The sequence below is a fragment of the Chaetodon auriga genome, chromosome 24, assembly GCF_051107435.1.
Source record: "Chaetodon auriga isolate fChaAug3 chromosome 24, fChaAug3.hap1, whole genome shotgun sequence".
Lineage (NCBI taxonomy): Eukaryota > Metazoa > Chordata > Actinopteri > Chaetodontiformes > Chaetodontidae > Chaetodon > Chaetodon auriga.
The window spans coordinates 4,549,673-4,567,123 of NC_135097.1; the positions used below are offsets into that span (position 1 = coordinate 4,549,673).

The 17,451-nt window shown below is 42.0% G+C and overlaps 1 protein-coding gene across 1 annotated transcript; it reads left to right on the top strand.

Annotated features, from left to right (window-relative positions):
* Positions 1-2,992: 2,992 nt before the first annotated feature.
* On the top strand, positions 2,993-17,393 carry LOC143316836 (adenylate cyclase type 4). Its single transcript, XM_076724551.1, has 26 exons — positions 2,993-3,226; positions 5,265-6,647; positions 7,738-7,935; positions 8,077-8,238; positions 8,733-8,882; positions 9,377-9,531; positions 9,731-9,842; positions 9,939-10,066; positions 10,516-10,674; positions 10,808-10,967; positions 11,326-11,502; positions 11,655-11,686; positions 11,786-11,839; positions 12,076-12,139; positions 12,303-12,400; positions 12,576-12,660; positions 12,865-13,002; positions 13,138-13,215; positions 13,358-13,533; positions 13,953-14,037; positions 14,146-14,304; positions 14,657-14,803; positions 14,917-15,024; positions 15,156-15,270; positions 15,478-15,602; positions 15,833-17,393. The coding sequence occupies exons 2-26, from the start codon at positions 5,712-5,714 to the stop codon at positions 15,965-15,967; spliced, it is 3,936 nt and encodes a 1,311-aa protein (XP_076580666.1). The 5' UTR covers positions 2,993-3,226; positions 5,265-5,711; the 3' UTR covers positions 15,968-17,393.
* The last annotated feature ends 58 nt before the right edge of the window (positions 17,394-17,451 follow it).

The window sequence follows — 17,451 nt, forward strand, 5'->3', positions numbered from 1 at the left end:
AGTGAACTCCAGTTAGTGGAATTTAATCAATGCTGATATGCAGATTATAACATGTACTACAAATGATACAAATTCACATTGATATTTTACATGAAAAATGACTTATTATCAAAATAGCTGCCAATTCATTTTCTGTCAATCATTTCAGCTGTACTTGTATATACTTTTGGGTACTTTAATTTACAACCAGACATCATATTCTATAAGCTCTCTTGTGTTTTGTGTGTAAAAATCTTAATTTGTGAAGCAACCACTAACTGAAGCTGTCAGATAAATATAATGAAGTAAAGAACGCAATAGAAGCAGAAAGTGGCACAAAGAGAAAAGACTCACGTGAAGTACAAGTACCTCAAATGTACTTACTGCGTTCCACCAACGGTGTTGAGAGAGAATCTGTGAAAGCTTATTATGAGGTTACCGCCTCCACACATACAGATATTACCACTGCAAAGCAAATATTGAAGTGTAACAGCCACAGCAACAATCAGTATGTCCTCACAGGTCCTCGTGAACAGACTTTCTGAGCTTGTGTACACTTCTAGCAGAGTGATGCAATAATTTATCTCATCATTCAGTCACACATTATGATTCTTCTCAGGGGAGGTTTTCTCCAAAATGGCAGAAAAGGGAAGAGAGAGGAGGATGCAGGAGCAGCTGCGCCTGCAAAATGTCGAGAATGTTGCTCCTTTTGTCATAATTTTATTTTCAGTCATGCGTTTCTGTTGTTGTCGCCCTCCTCCGCTTCCTCCTGCTATTGTGGCTTTTCTGTTGTGTTTATTTGGAGCCTATAAAAAATGATTACATGATACATATATTTGTGTTTGCACAGGCACATAGACATTAAGCCTTAATGTAGGATGCCTTCTTTCTTTTTTGGACTTCACAGGGGAGGATTAAGCGTCCTCTTTCCGAGAATAGATGGATATTAAACCGGTTTGGTGAGTTGTAAACAATAGTGAAAATAGGCAGCACATCTATTTTGGGAACATCCTGAGCAAGACCGAGAGAATATTCACAGGAGGTTCAGTGGACTCGCCCAGTCAGTAAGATCCAGCACGTCTGGTGATGTCTGATTCACCTCTGCAGGAGTTGAAATTAAAGTGAGACACAGTGGGCGGTGGCTGTAAGTCCGCTCTGCCTTTGTAACACCAGTTTAAAGCATTTGCATGCCGTACAGTAATGGAGAAGTAGGGGCAGTGAATGCATCACAACTTTAGTGAATCAGAAATTAACAAATAACTGAGAATCCCAGCAGGGTGGTGTTTGTGGAAAGCCTCCCAGCATGCACCAGTGCTACAGATTTATGGACACAGTCTCTGTTTGTGCATGTTTCTGCAGCGTTATGCTGTCGCGAGTGATGCTGCATGCAGGTTTGGTCAGATGTGAGCGCACAGATGGACTCAAGCTTGAAAAATGAACATAATGCATGTAATGAGGTGTTTTTCTCCAGAATCATGACACGGCTAGAGATGCTTGATTTGTCTTTGCATGCTTCATTGTCAGTGTTTTGATTGTCTGTAAGTTGCATGATGTCTTATCTGACTTCAGTTTGGTCTGGCATTCATTGTACTTAACTTAAATCAATGGTAATGTAGTTTGTGGGACTAAAACACTGGTTAAAGGAAGGTCTTTGGTTAATAGTTATCTTATTTGGTGGTTATTTTAATAGAAATAGGTGAAGAGAAAGTGAAAGTGTCACACCATGTTGTTCACTCTTGTTCGTTTACTTAATTGTCTCCCTGTTTCAATTTTGTCCAGCTGGCTGGCAGTCCAGTCTTGGGTTATATCCAGAGTCCCTTTAGTTTCTTTTTCAAACTTTTCACACTTAAAAAATGCATACTTAACAATTTCTACGCCCTCTCTGTGAGAAGGTGAACTATAGCACATTTTACAATGAGTGGACAGAGGAATTAACACAAAAGTGCAAATGTTCACAGTAGAAAGAATATATGTAATGTGCAAAGATAATCATTTAAAAATGTATGTTAATGTAATGCGTGAGTTGATGTGGACACTTTATATTAATATAACATGCATTATGCTGCTATTAAACTTAACAACAACCATATATACACACGATGTATCTCTAAATTGCACAGTACTTAAGTGTGTTAAGTATCTCTGAGCGTCACACAGAAAACTCATTGAGAAAAGTGATAAATACTTTAACCTCTCAAGGCAAATCACAGCCGTCATAGAACAAATCTAGCAATGAAACACTGCATCACCATTAAGACTATGCATGGCCTCCATCTGGTGCTAAAACCTGCACCATCTTTACAACAGTGTGTGTGTGTATGTGTTTGCTGATGTTGTAAAATTGGTTGTTTGGGAGTATGGGGAAATATTACTACACCAATAAACATGCTTGATTTGAAACAACAAATAAGACAGAGGGGCACACAGAGGAGGGAGAAATGACGTCTCTTCGGCTGATGAAACTATTCGTACAGGGTAGGCTGGTTAAACATACTGTAGAGTGTATGCTCTTTGGGAATAATGCCCCTTTGTTTTTAACTCGTTCAGTCTCTCGCTGGTGAAACTGGTCACATGGCAGAACTTTGTTTCATTTGTCTAAATCTGGACCTGTTTCCTCTTTGGGACATTTTTATTTCTCCATTTTTATCTGCTGTAATAAAAAGAGTGTGCCCTCTTTTTCATTGCTACCAGTCAGATGCTGTTTTCATCACATTCATATCACTACTTTCTTCCTCTTCTTCTTCTATCCTTATTCATTTTAAGGCAATTCAGTTCAGCCCAATGTTCAGTCTGTGCTGAAAATGATTCCCTTTGTGGTTATATTTACATAATTTTATGTAATTAGAGTATTTACACAAAATGAATATCTAAATACTTCCTCAAGCCCTGCTGCAGTCTGACCTTTGACCTGTCCTTCCTCTCCATCTCTCTGCCTCCTATTTGCATAGCTGGACCAGAGTGCTCGTGCCCGTGTGCGCACGCCCCCGCACTCAGTTGCCTCGCGCGCGTGCCTCACGCTGTCGTGCGCAGAGCCAGACGGAGACTTTCTAACGTCTGTTTTTAAAAGAAAAGACGATTTAAAGGGGATATTTTTCGACTTTTTTGAAGGTTGTAGGTGTTGGTGGCAGCTATTAAAGGATGTCGGAGGACAAAGACGCGGAGGGAAATTAACCTGAACACCGTGTGTGTGAGCTGACCGACGGTAAAGGGAGCGACGAGAGAGACGCTAGCGTTATTAAACTATGAGGTAACGTTAAGAAAATTATTTAACGCTATCTTTACAAACATCAGGTTCCTCTAAATTAGTTTTCGTGCTTCGGCTTTTATGTTAATGTACAAACCCGGTAGTTTTTCCTGTCCTGTCACTTTGGCCCCTTGAACACTTTAATTAAGTTTTAAAAAAGTGACTGAAGCGATAAAATCGATATAAAACTAAAAGAACAGTTAAGCTAGCTAAAGCTAACTGTTTGGTAACGTGGTAGTGTTGTCATACAAAGGTAGGCAATAAACGATAACTTAGACAAAAAAAAAAACTTTAAATGCTTGAGTTTTAAGTCCTATATGAGCAATAAATGTGATTTTTCTTCATTATGAGAGATGTCTTTAGGCTATCTTAAGGTGATCTGATTATTTAAGTGACTTACGGAGGCATAGTTACACCTGCTGCTCCATCATCCGTTACGCCGCAGATAAAGCTAGTAAGATTTTAAAGATAGCTTTGTTAAAACAGTCATTCAGAGTAAACGGTGAAAGCACCTTTTGCCTTAACTCGATTCTGTTATTATAATTTGTTATTATTTCTTTTTAAAATGCTCTTGGTCCACTTTGACCTAATGAAACACATAACTGTGTTTACCCTGAATTGGAAGACATCATGCATGGAAAATACATGTTTTATCACCAGAATCACGGAATAAACTGGATCATGTGTGCAACAATCAACATAAACAAATAGAGACAGAGACAAATAGTCAATTACTTCATTAATTGATCAACAGAAAATTACCTTTTCAATCAAAAATGTCAAACATTTGCTAGTTGCACCCTCTCAAATATGAGGATTTTCTGGTTTTGTATAGCCTTAATATATTGGGGGTTTCAAAATGTTACTAAAAAAATTGGAGGACTTAGGAAAATGGATTGATTGAGAAAATAATAGACAGATTAATCAATAATACCAATGAAATTGTAGCTCTAGATTAAAGTACGATAGGAGATGTTAGTCAGTGTCTGTAATTTGAAAACATGTCACTCATCCAAAAGCAAAAGCAGAGTCAAATTAACTGGGTCCACCTTGACCTTAATTGGGAAAGCACTGAAGACGCTGGACCTTTTTAACAATACTCTATGGTGAAAATACGATGTTCCTGGTAAGAGTTCTGATTTAGAGTTGGAAAACCCCTCGTCTTCTTGAAAAGGGCTTTACGGACAAACAGAACAGAGTAGTGAAACCACCAGGCAGGGAAAAAGGACACCAGTGGAGCAGCAGTTCACACAAGTCAGAACAATAAATGTACTGTCTTTACCACACAGTGCTACAGAGGTGTGTTGGCATTAGACAAGACACACAGTACCTCATTTGTAAGAGTGTAGAAAAGGAACCAGATTGTTGTCATTTAACGTGAAAGGGCACAGCATGAGGTCAATCGGAACAGTGAACGGATGAATCAGATGAATTACTGTTTAATCCCTCCATGACTTTGCTATTAAATCAGATGTGTACCTGTAGCAGAAGAGCCAGATTAAAGGGAGATTTTAAATCCTGGACTTAACGTTGACATTGGAGCAGACAGAGAAGGATAGCCATGATATTTTGCACACTGACCCAGTCTGTACAGTGCTGTGAGATCCGGTGGTGTTTGTGACAGAGTCATATGATGGGGAAGAAGAAGCTTAAAAGGAAAGTGACACTGATGCAGGTCAGAGCGAAACACTGAATGTAGGTGTTGAATGGAAAAAATGTTTTTAATGTGCACTGGGTGCGTCGCTGAAATGTCGTTCTAGCACACACCTGAACAGTGTGTACATGTGTCGTGCATGAGCATGTGTAACTGGGGAAGAGCTCGCAGCTAGCCGAACAAGTTTTTTGCATAATGGGGAGTGAGTTTGTCATTGAACTGGCATTAAAACCATGTGCAGGTATGACTTCCTTGTTGTCATTATTGGACTTTGCTCGTGGCAGAAAAGAAAGTTCAGCAGCGAATTTGTGTGTTTATTCTTTGCTCTATGCTAAATCTGCTGTAACTTTTAATTAGCTAATTTTTTTATTGTTGTTTTTTTGGCAGTGAGACTCTTCTTCAATTCAGTATGGACCAGCAGTCATCGAAGGAGATTACGCAATGGTTCAAGATTCCTTATCAGCGATCTCTTGGACCTTAGTGGATCTATGTAACCTCAGAAAGAGTTTGTCATGATCTTCGTCATTGTCATCATCGTGAAGGAACATATTCAAAACAGAGGAGCTGGACTCTCCCTGGAACAGCGTCAAAATTGACAGATTTTTTTTTTTTTGTTGTTGTTGTCATTCATGTAATCTGACACACAGACATAGGCAGGAAATTCTCCCTGCTGCACAGACCTAAACAACACCTGACAAGAAAGAGATAAAGGAGTAAACACTGTTCCAGTGTGCGCTTATCATGTAGGTAAGCAGACAGGGAGACAGACAGCCAGAAAAAGCAAAGTGACAAGTTGATAGACGGGTGAGGTCCCTCACACTCGCACAGGTCACAATGCCAGACGAGTCACGAGGTCTTCAGGAAAAGGGGAGGCCTGGAGAAGAAGCATCACAGGTGTCTTTGGTGCCAGACATTATGGTTGTCTCCAGTGATGGGAAGGGCGAAATCACTGGAGGCGATGTCCTGGAGCTTGACGACTTCAGTCAAACAACAGACAGCATAAAACAAGCAGCACATAGCAGTGACATTAACATTTTGCAGTCGGGACTCAGTGAATCCCAGGTTTCCGTAGAGGTGGGTCTGGCGAAAACAGTGGCAGCCCCTGAACCTCTCAAAGCCAAATCTTTGTTGAAGGGAAAAGATGTAACTCTGCAGACTATGGACCATGATGCTCCAGTCAGCTCATCCTGTGATACACTACAAACTAATCACAGTACTTCACTGCAAACGAACGGCTGCAGCGACTCTGACTACAGCAGCACAAAATCCAGCCCTGGTTACGTTTGCACCAGTTTCAGCACTGACCTCTGTGATGAAGTGTCACCTGAGCTCGATTTAGCCTCCTTTGAAAAGACAAGTTGTATCTCTCCTGTCAATTTCTCTGGACCCAGTTTAGATGCTTCTCAGTCTAACAAAAACACCAAAAATAGTCCAGACGATGACAGAGACGATTCCAAAACAGACTTGACTGCTGGACCAAAAGCAGGAAACTCATTCAGTGGCAGTTTGCCCACATTCCCTGACGCTTCATTCAAAGTCTGCCAAGCAAGGGACAGCATTGATGTCCGATGGGATGAGGAGGACAGAGATGAGGACAGGCAAAGCACCCAGTCCAGACGGACTGTGAAAGAGGGGATGTGTTGCTGCTATCAGGCGTTCCACAGGGCCTTTCTGCAGTGTGTGGAGGAGACTCCGGCCATGCTGTCTGGACTGGTGCTGTCTTTAGCATTCTGTGTGGCCATCATCGTCCTCATCCCCGCCACAAAAAGGGTGAGACATGGAGTGTGTGTGTCTGTGTGTGTGTTTGTGCGATTGTGAGGGGTGTGCTGTATATGTATGTGCACACACAGACTTTTAAACTTCACATTTACTTCACAAACTTCTGTGTGTGCTTGACAAACACATATAGGTTTTGATAATCAATGTAACAGATATTTAGTTTTGTCTCACCAAAAGTCCTAAACTAGAAGGTGTTTGTTCAGGAAAACCTTACTAATCCTGGAATTGACTGGGTATTTGTGATATTTTGCACACTTTTAGGACACTGTGTGTCATTCCTGTGTCAACAATGGCACACATGGAAACGGTGGATACATAGGTCATCTGTGTCAGCCTGCAGTGAAGAAGACAGTCTAAATTACTAATCATAAAGTACAGAAGACCAGTGTGCTGTTAGTTTTCCAGCCAATCAAACAAAGTTGTGTCCTTTATTTGTTGAACCATTGAAATTAAATAGCTTTTCTGTTCAAGCTTTGTCAGTATTTTATGCAAATATTTGCTATGTTTAAATGCATTCAGTTATTCAGCTCTGTCTTCTACGTTTTCTGGATTTCATGCATCAGTGGAATGAATTTGTTAATATGCTGGGACTTTGGAATTCATCAACAACGGTTTTAATTTCCTGAATCAAAAAGATAAAAAAGTATGACACATCATGTCCCATTGAAAAATGAAAATACCTTTACTTCACATGGCAGGCGCAGATTAAAAACATTGCACCAGCTGTTTAAAGCTCAGCCTGGCTTTCATGTCTGATGAATAAAGGCATTTTAATTTCAGTGTAGAGCAGACAAGTGCTTCTTGAATATGGTAAACAGCTGAGTCAAAATCAGGCGATGCAAGGCAGGTCTTTGCAAATGCATGTGAGCACAAAGTGCTCCATCGCCTCTGTGTCTGCTAACTGAATTTTAGGTTTAACACTGATTGTCACAGCATCTACGCAGCGGTAGAGAAAACCTTTGAAGAGATTACTGCCTTTAAGTTGAACTTTTTCTGTATTATCTTTTGGGATAGCTCAAGTGCAGCATCATTCAGCAGCCGTTAAAGCGCTAATTTGCATTTTTCGCCCACCTCTGTATAGAACATTGATGTCCATGTAGCTGCTCTGTCTGTGGTGTGCGTGGTTCTCTGTCTGAGTACCATGCTGCTCGTCTGCCTGCCCTGGCTGGCCACAGTGAGGCGCTGTGGAGGAGCCCTGGCCCTCTTCGTCTGGGGAACATTGTACGTCACTGCCATAGTCTTCATCTTCACTGGAGGACCTGTCACTACGTGGGAGCAGGTGAGAAGGAAGCAGAACGATAAATAAATGACAAGTTTTATTTTAGTTAGCAGTTTTTAAATGTTTTTAACCTCTAACTTGCTGCATGTTTCTTCACGTTTCTTCTTCTTCTCCTTCACTGTCCCTGACTTGCCTTCTCAGGTAGCGTTTTTCCTCTTCCTGTCCTTGAGCGTGTACACAGTGCTGCCTCTCTCCATGGCCTGGGCCATCATGGTTGGGATTGGGACCAGTGTTTCGCACATCATCATCATCAGTGTCTACGTCCCTGTCACAAGCCCAGAGACACCCGACCTGGTTTTCCAGGTAAAGATTTGCTGTATTTGAATATATACAAGTGAAAAGTTTGACACTTTGTGAAACTTACATTGTACTTACAGTATATGCAGGCAAACATTTGCAAATGACCAGCCTTTGTAAACAGCCTCTTTGTAAAATACCATCCAAATGCAAATGTGTGTAACATTTAGCCTGTACCAGACTGTTTTGTGGTTTGTGACCAGCAGGGTTTACAGTTACTCTGGAAAATATCTAAATGATCTGCATCACTCTTTGTTTAGTTAACAGAGAAGTCCTAAACCTGGTCTTACGTCATGTTGTTTGTCTTATGGTACATAACAGAGGGTGGTTTTCAGTGAGTAATAAAATACATTGATAATGTACACAAATTCAGTCTCCAATGAATAACTCTCTGACACTGATTTATTGATGTATCACAGTAGCGGCCCGGCTACTTTGCTGTTATTGTGCATAATTAACGATCAATAATCTCATTTCCTCTCATCTGACGTCCTGCTCAGCTGGTGGCGAATGCAGTGCTGTTTGGATGTGTGAACTGCGTCGGGATTTTCCACCTGTGGACGACCGAGCACGATCTCAGGATCTCCAATCGGAAGAGAGAGAAGTTCAGCGCCATACGCTCCCAGAAGGAAATAAAGAAATATCAGCAGGTTAGGACATCAGGCAGTTCAGAGTTCATTCAAACGATTCGATCGTGTGGATACCTTCGCAGTGCAGAAATTCAGTCTGTGTCTCGTGCTTTCAGCTGCTGTGAATTTAAAATCGTTAAGTGCAATCGCTCTCATTAAAGGGCTCTTTGCCTGGACAGCTTCACCTGGTTTGGTTACTGTATGCTTTTCTGGCTATTAAGTCAATAGATTAATGATTCACTTTTCTGAAGCCTAGCAGCAATAGAATAGGCAAACCCAAATGGACACTATTCACAGCAAGTAAACAAATAGATGAAACGTGAACCACTGAGCAAACATGGCATCGCTTCAAAGAGGCTTTTGATGGTGGCCTATTTCTGTTACAGCCTTTCTGAACGTATTGTCACTTCTGTAAGATAGAAATCCAGTGACCCAGTCTACAAGGTCTCAAAACTAATGACCCACCGTCTCCACATGCATTTTTACCCCCATCCTGTCTGCGTCCTTGACAACAGGAGCAGCTCCTCCTGTCGGTGTTGCCACGGTACATTGCCATGGAGCTGAAAACAGAGGTGATAAAGAGGCTTTCCAAGCCCAAGAGCAAGGAGGAGAATGAACCCAACTTCCACAACTTTCACAGCCTGTACATACGGCAGCACAAAGACGTCAGGTGATGATCAAACTGTTCTTATTGTACATTAGTCTCTCCTTCCTCCTCCCCATTAACTTTATTGTGTTCCTGAGATCATTGTAAGCATTTAAATCAGGGAAATTTGTCTGTTTGTTTCACGTTTACTGTATTTAATCCTTAGCTATTATCATATGATTACGTTCCTTATAGTTCTGTCTGTCTGTGTGGGTTTGTGTAGCATCCTGTATGCAGACATTGTGGGCTTCACAAAACTGGCGAGTACCTGCTCACCGGAAGAGCTGGTCGCTGTGCTCAATAAGCTCTTTGGAAGATTCGATGACATCGCTAAGGTGGAAATACCTGCACATCTCACTCCTTCAACATTTCTTTGTGCTGGTTATGAACCAGCTAACTCTCCATCTCCCCCTCTTTCTTTCTATCTGTAGAAGAATGGGTGTCTTCGTATTAAGATCTTGGGTGACTGCTACTACTGTGTGTCTGGTCTACCTGACCCCATTCCCACCCACGCCAGGAACTGTGTTCAGATGGGGCTGGACATGTGCACCGCCATCAGGTCAGTTTATCTGAATGCATCTGAAGTTTTCTCCCCCAGCATTATTTGCTGTGTTTTTCTAGCCTCACGAATAAAAGCCATTCAGTGCTCTTAATTTGCATCTGACGTTACTCTTCTCTGTACAGCTTCCTCATGGCCTTTTGTTCCACTAGTCTTTCCTCAACTGAAACCACACTATATGCTGTGTATTACACCTCAGAGCACACTATTATACCTCAAGCATCTGTTTTGACCATCATATTCTCAAACTGCACATTTTCAGTGAGGTCTTGTTGTGTTTAGAGCATGTTAGTGGGGATTTTAGTGCTCAGTTTTATGGAATTTTGAACAGATGTCTGTTGTCATCTGTCACTTAGATATGACACTTGAAACAGTGTGAGATGCACAGTTTTATTATAGGTGGTTTAAAAGTAGCACATGTTGATATATAACACTTTTGTCTCCTGCAGTAAACTTCAGGAGGCGACAGGGGTTGAGATCAGCATGCGGGTCGGCGTCCACACTGGCAACGTGCTCTGTGGTGTGATTGGCTTGCAGAAGTGGCAGTACGACGTGTGGTCACATGACGTTACGCTGGCCAATCACATGGAGTCTGGAGGTCTTCCTGGGTGAGAAAATCTTAAAATCTACTGATAAAGATGATGATAAAATTCAGAGTTGGTGGAGATGTTAGAGGATAAGTTTTTTTCTTGTTTTTTTTTTTTAAACCCATTTTGGTCTTCATGCTGTTTTTGTTAACAGACGTGTCCACATCACAGAGGAGACGCTGCAGCACTTGAATGGAGCGTATCAAGTGGAGGAGGGGGATGGGGGGAGTCGGGATCCTCTTCTCACAGGAAGAAAAACCTACCTGGTAATTGACCCCCACAAGTCGGACAGCATTTCCAGGAGACCTAAAGTGGTAGGTGTGCACATATGTGGAGTGCATGCGTTTTAGTCTGTGGTGTCTCGTCTGCACACGTCTTCAGGCTTGAACCTGAAAGCCGCTGTCTTCACATGCTTATGTTACAGAGTATATTTGTGGTTTGTAGTTTCCAGCGTGTTCTCTATGCAGCATTATTTATTTGTTTACTTGAACTTGTGCTTCCAAAAATGAAACCTTATGAAAGAAGAAGAACAGTAATGACAAGAACATCGTGGTTTGAGTCCATTTACGTGAACTGTAATTTCACACAGAAGACGTTTCGTACAGAAACAGACATTACAGTTCCTGAGTGAAAAAATTAAAGGTAATTAGATAATCTCCTTCTTAATTTCAGGTGAACACTCTTGCGTCAGGGGAGACCAGGCAGCGGGCGTCCGTCCGGATGTCTCAGTACCTGCAGTCCTGGCGGACTATCCACCCCTTCGCAGACCTAAGCAACCCTGATGCCAAGCCATCCAAGAAGCCAATCATCCCCTCTAATGCTGTCAAGAACCAATCACATCTCTCTGCAGTATGTACTTGTGCCACTCCCCTACTTGTTGCTCAGTTTTTTTCCACAGATTGAGCTGTGCATAGAAGTGAAAATACATATTTGAGAGAGGTGAAGATAGGTCATGCATTCTGTTGCCAATGTGTGTGTTTGTGTGTGTGTATTTGTTTCAGGAAGGACCACCTTACCAGAACAGCCCCTCCTGGTGAGTTCCCAGATATATTAAAGCACTTGAGAAAAAATATGAAAGTAAGTATATTGTTGTAGTTGAAGTTGTTGTTATCTTGTTCTTGTTTTGTCCCAGTTTGGTTGTGGATAATGGTATTAGGGGATCACTGGACACGATGGACATTGCAGGGTAAGTTTTCACCTAAATTCTGTTGTAATACTTCTTTGACTCTGCTGCTGTAATGTGAAATACATTGAACCATTGCTTGTTAAGGCTGAATTTGTGATTGGAAGTTGTAACATTAGACCATTCTGATCTTTGTAAAAACAGATATTTAGATTGATTTCTTCCTTATTTTACTCTCAGACTTTTGTGATATTTTCCCTTCTGATTCTATTTTTCTTTGATTTTTATTTTTCGTTAAGGAGGAGATTGAAGAAGCTCAACTGTTTGACTCTGCTGTTTAACGACCTGAGCCTGGAGAGACAGGTAGCTTCATTCTCTGATTTTCCTTTGGAAAAGTAAATAGGGTCATACATGCAGTAGTACGCATGCACGAAAGAGCAGAAGCGAGCGTGATGTGTGCCTGTGTGTGCTTGCAGATCAGTTATTTCTCCTGTATTTGTCAACTAACGGTGTGTTTGTGTTCCAGTTCCGCCTCTCAGAAGTAAAGGGTTTACACCAGTCGATGAGCTGCATCGCCTTGATCTTCGTCACGCTTTTCGCCGTCCAGATGCTTGTCTCTAAGAAGTGAGTGGCAGTCACATTCACACACACGTAAACCTGCTAAAGTTTCACACGTTCATACTTATTTTGCTTAGAATTGAATAAAAGAGTCCCACCGATGCAGAACTTAACATCTTTATTTGCTCATTCTTGAATGAGGGTTAATCAGTGTAAATGATTTGTTTGCACCCCCCCTCAGTAACTTTGAGATGGCTGTGTCCTACGGTGCAACCTTCCCTGTGCTGGTGCTGCTCCTGTCCATCGCTTGCACTGGATACTTGGAGGTAAATGAACGCTTGGTGGTCTGATTGCAGTAACACTGAACAGTATCGGTGCAGAGTTTCATATCACCAGGTGATCTACACTATCTGTGTCAGATGCTTTTTGTATTGTACTGCAGGTGTTTCCATTCTAGTATAATTTTATTCAGTGCATAATTTGAGCAGGGTAGTGTGTAGTTAAATGTTTGAATGTGTGTTTGTTTTCAGAAGTGGCGTTCCAAGATGCCGTTGAGCGTCCAGTGGATATCAGGGCTGTCCCGCGGCGTCTCCACCAGGGCGGCGCTGCGACTGTTCGTGGTCACTCTCTGTGTGCTCATCACCCTGCTCATGGCCATCCTCAACTTTGTGAGTTCCTCTCGACCCTCGCAGTAATTTTATCAGAATTTTTTTGTCTTTCTTTTTATATTTCCTGTCATTTATCTGTGAATTTGTTCCATAAATCAGTGTCTCTTTGTTGTTGTCCTCTTGTTCTTCTTTCAGTTATTCCTCCCAGGAAACGACTGCAGGTCCATTACCAACAGGACAGAGCTGGAGGATCTCAAACTCTACACTGTGCCTGTAAGTACCTGCAAATGAACATTAATCCCTGCTTGTTTACTGACGCTGTGTTATGTCTGGTTGTGAACATGGCTCATAAATCAGGTTTGTCATAAGCCCACATTTGTTCTCCTCTCACCTACCTCTTTCTTCAACCATCCAGTACTACCTGTACTGCTGCCTGCTGGCCATGCTAGGAGTGATCGTGTTCGTCAGGACGTGCATGTCTGTGAAGGCGCTGCTGCTCACCCTCGCTGTGGTGGTTTACCTGGCCCTCTTCCTCCATGTTTACGCCCCGAGGTCCCGCTGCCTTGTTGACCTGCTTTATAATGACACCAAGTGAGTGACTCCACAGGTGCAGTTCAAGGTAGCCTTATGTGTAAGTGTTCTAACTTGCAAGCTTCAGCCCACACAGACTCTAAGTAATCCTGATAAAGTCCACTTTCCACTCATCTACATTAATTCACTGTCATCACACTGTCTGTCTTGCTCAGCCAAAGGTGGTAAATTTCCTGCTTTTTGTCCGACACTCAGAAGTCCAGATTGTGAAACCTTGTCTGGAGTTTCAGATCACCATCATTTATTCAAGAGCTTTCTATAGCTAGAGGCCTGCCTGGGGGTGAGGCCCCATTGACTGTGAGATACAAGACACTCTTGTCTGAGGAACCATGTAATGGAAAGAAGAAAAGAGTGACGGTAGTTCAGTAGTCCAGATTATGTGACAGTGTGGCTCTAAATATGTTTGTGTTTTTCTACAGGCCTGGAGTGCTGAAGGACCCTCAGATCATGTCCGGGGTGTGGCTGGTCATCTTTTACATCGTGTGCCTCATACTAGCCAGACAGGTACAGGACATATCTTCTGCTATTTAAAGAGTGTTTTTGCTCATTTTACTCATTTTGAAATTACATCCAGATCTGTTCACACATGTTTGTACTCTGTCTGTCTCTCAGGACGAGCTGGGTTGCCGCGTAGACTTCCTGTTGGAGCGTTGTTTCCAGATGGAGAGAGAGGAGATGGAGACTATGGAGAACGTCAACAAGCTCCTCCTTCAGAACGTGCTGCCGCTCCATGTCGCCGCCTCCTTCATGGGCAAAACTGTCCGCAACCAGGTGAAGAAAACTAAACACAGCACAGATGTACAGCAGATTATCCATCGTAAAACAATGAGGCTTGAAAGAATCAATCAATTTACACAGAAATATTGATTTTTGGGGGGCATTTTAATGCCTGTTTTTATATGAGAATATGTTTCTGTACTATCTCAACCATTAACCTGTTTGACAAGATTCATTCCAAGAGTAGGCATCCACATTTAGAGGAGACTGACACTTAGACATGAAGCTTGGCACTGAGCTCATGGACGTTCATGTACAAAAAGCAGCTGAACAGGTTGGCCTCTCGTGGCTGCCACATTTGCAGTTAAGCAAGTTAAGTCCTTTACTCCTACAAACTGTGTTTCAGGACCTGTACAGTCAGTCATATGACTGCGTGTGTGTGATGTTCGCCTCGGTGCCGCAGTTCAAAGAGTTTTACAGTGAGAGCAGCGCCAACAGGGACGGTCTGGAGTGTTTGCGCTTCCTCAACGAGATCATATCAGACTTTGATGAGGTATGAGGAAGAGGATGCTATTTATGTACTATCACTGTCAGCATCACTGTGTTGGAACATTTTCCTGTCTCTGACTTTCTCCGTCTCCTCATTATCATGTCTTTGTCATGCAGCTTCTCTCGAAGCCCAAATTCTCCTCAGTGGAGAAGATTAAGACTATTGGCAGTACGTACATGGCTGCTGCGGGGCTAACACACTCGCCTCTGGGGGACGAAAGAAAGGTTTGCTCACTCTCTCATAATTCAGTGTTTTCATCCATTCATCCAAAAGGACTTTACGAGATGTTTTAAAAGCAAATACTTCAGGTAAAATACCCTGTCTACATTAACGTGATCTCTGGCTCCCTCTGCAGAAAGTTGAGATGTCCTACAGTCACGTGCGCTCCATGGTGGAGTTTGCCATAGCTCTGATGGGCAAACTGGAGCTTATCAACACACACTCTTTTAACAGCTTCAAGCTCAGGATCGGTGAGTTTACTCTAGGTTAATACAGACAGGGCAGAAGCCAGGTGCCTAAGCCTTATTTCTTTGTCCTCAAATCGCAGTCTGCTATCTTTAAGGTAAAAACCGCTTTGGCTGTGAAAGACTGGGAATAAACCTCCCACCTTAAGAAAGAGAAATGTATGTTCTGTGTTTATGAACCTTTCATCATCCCTCGCTGCTGTTTACTTGCAGGAATAAACCACGGTCCAGTGATTGCAGGAGTGATTGGAGCTCATAAACCACAGTATGATATCTGGGGGAACTCTGTGAACGTGGCCAGCAGGATGGACAGCACAGGAGTGCTGGACAAGATCCAGGTGAGAGAGAAAGAGCCAGAAGAAGGACAGAGGTGGTCTACATGGTGACACATATCCTACATCCTGTCTCAATAAGAAATACAATTTAAAATAACTTAAATAACTTTTCCTCCAGTTTATAACGATCTAATATGAAAAAACACATGTTGTTGGTAGACGTATTGACACACAGACACCAAACCAATTATTAATACGCACTCCCTCTGTAATTCTTCTCCTTCTGCTCCCAGGTGACGGAGGAAACAGCCCAGATGGTGGAGAGCGTGGGATACAGCGTCACGCTCAGAGGAGTGGTCAACGTCAAGGGCAAAGGGGACCTCACCACCTACTTCGTTAACACGGACCAGACGTCCCCTCATTTCTGACCTCCACCGTCAAATCTTGAACACTTAAAGTCATCGCGCGGACCCGCGTCCAAACATCAGCTGCAAATGTTTGCTGCTGTCCGGTGTGTCAGATGCGTCGGTCTTTTTGAGCAACTAAACTGACGCTTCAGGAGTCACTGTTGTCAACGGAGGAAGACACAATCACTGGCAAGGACTTGAAAATACGACTGTATGTTTACTGTAATTATCATGAGCATCTGCACTGACTTCACTCTGAAACAGAGATGTAGCAATACAGGATGTCACCTGTTAATCATTTACATCCATGGAGCAACTGCCTCTGTCTTTCGGATGAGACACTAAATACAATCCGGACCAGTTAAATGAAGACTAAGACTAGAAGTGGAAGCAGAGAGCTTTCTACTCATGGACCACTTCATGGAAAACCGTGTTGTTTATTGTATCTGTATCTGGGTTCTCATGTGAAACTGTGTTTGGTGGCCGAAGTCCACATGTCACATTTTTTACTGTATTGTTCTGGAAACATATAATTGGAATTATTATTTTTTGGTACACTTAACATGGCTGAATCTCATGCACTGTGGAACAGTGTTCATGCATGGTTAATTTATTGGGAGAGATAAGGGATCCATCTTAGCTGTACCAGAGATTACTGTTGTTTTATGAAGGATGTTGTAGAAACAAGCAGATCATTGTTGGATGGTTTTTTTTTAGGTTATTTACATTTTTTCACTCCATTGTTGTTTCACTGAGTTACAAAACAGCATTTACATTTTTTTCATCTTTAAATGTTTTCTGTCACAGTATACAGACGTTTCTGTGTCTTTAAATGTAGGAAAAATAGGGCCATTCGTGTACTTGAAACAGCTCTGTGATACTAGTTGGTTCTCCAAGTGTTTCCAACCCTCGCAAGAGGACAAGATAAATCTGAGGGGTCAATGAAGGTTCATAGCACAGGAAAGAGAAAAAACAAGCTTGTACTGTACAAATGTGTGCTTTTATTGTGAAATTCCAGATAGCTTTACTTGTTAAGCCTGATGAAAATGAGTCTGGGAAGGAAAACTAACTCAGCTCAAAGGTCTCACACCTCATCGACATGTTCACGTAGACACTGGTTTATTTAAGATGTCACAAAAAAACACTGGATAGTGTCGGTCACTGCTGGAGCCAGAGAGATTTACTGTCTCCATGTTGATTTTAATTGTTCCGCTATTAACTGCTGCCCAGAACTGACACTTGATGCTGAAACACGTTTGCACCCAGGCATGATGATGTGCCATGAAAAGTCAGATGAAGCACATTTGACATAGCACTTTCTAATATGTTGTGTTTTTTAAAGGGAGTTCTGCATTACGATCCAGTGTTGATTGCACACATAGTATATCTCCGTTTCTTTTGAGTATGTATTCTGTGAGGGATGATGTGAAGTGTGGATGTAAAAACAAAGCTGGAGTACGTTCAGTAGAGGAAAATATTTTTCTATTCTATTTATAAACTAATTA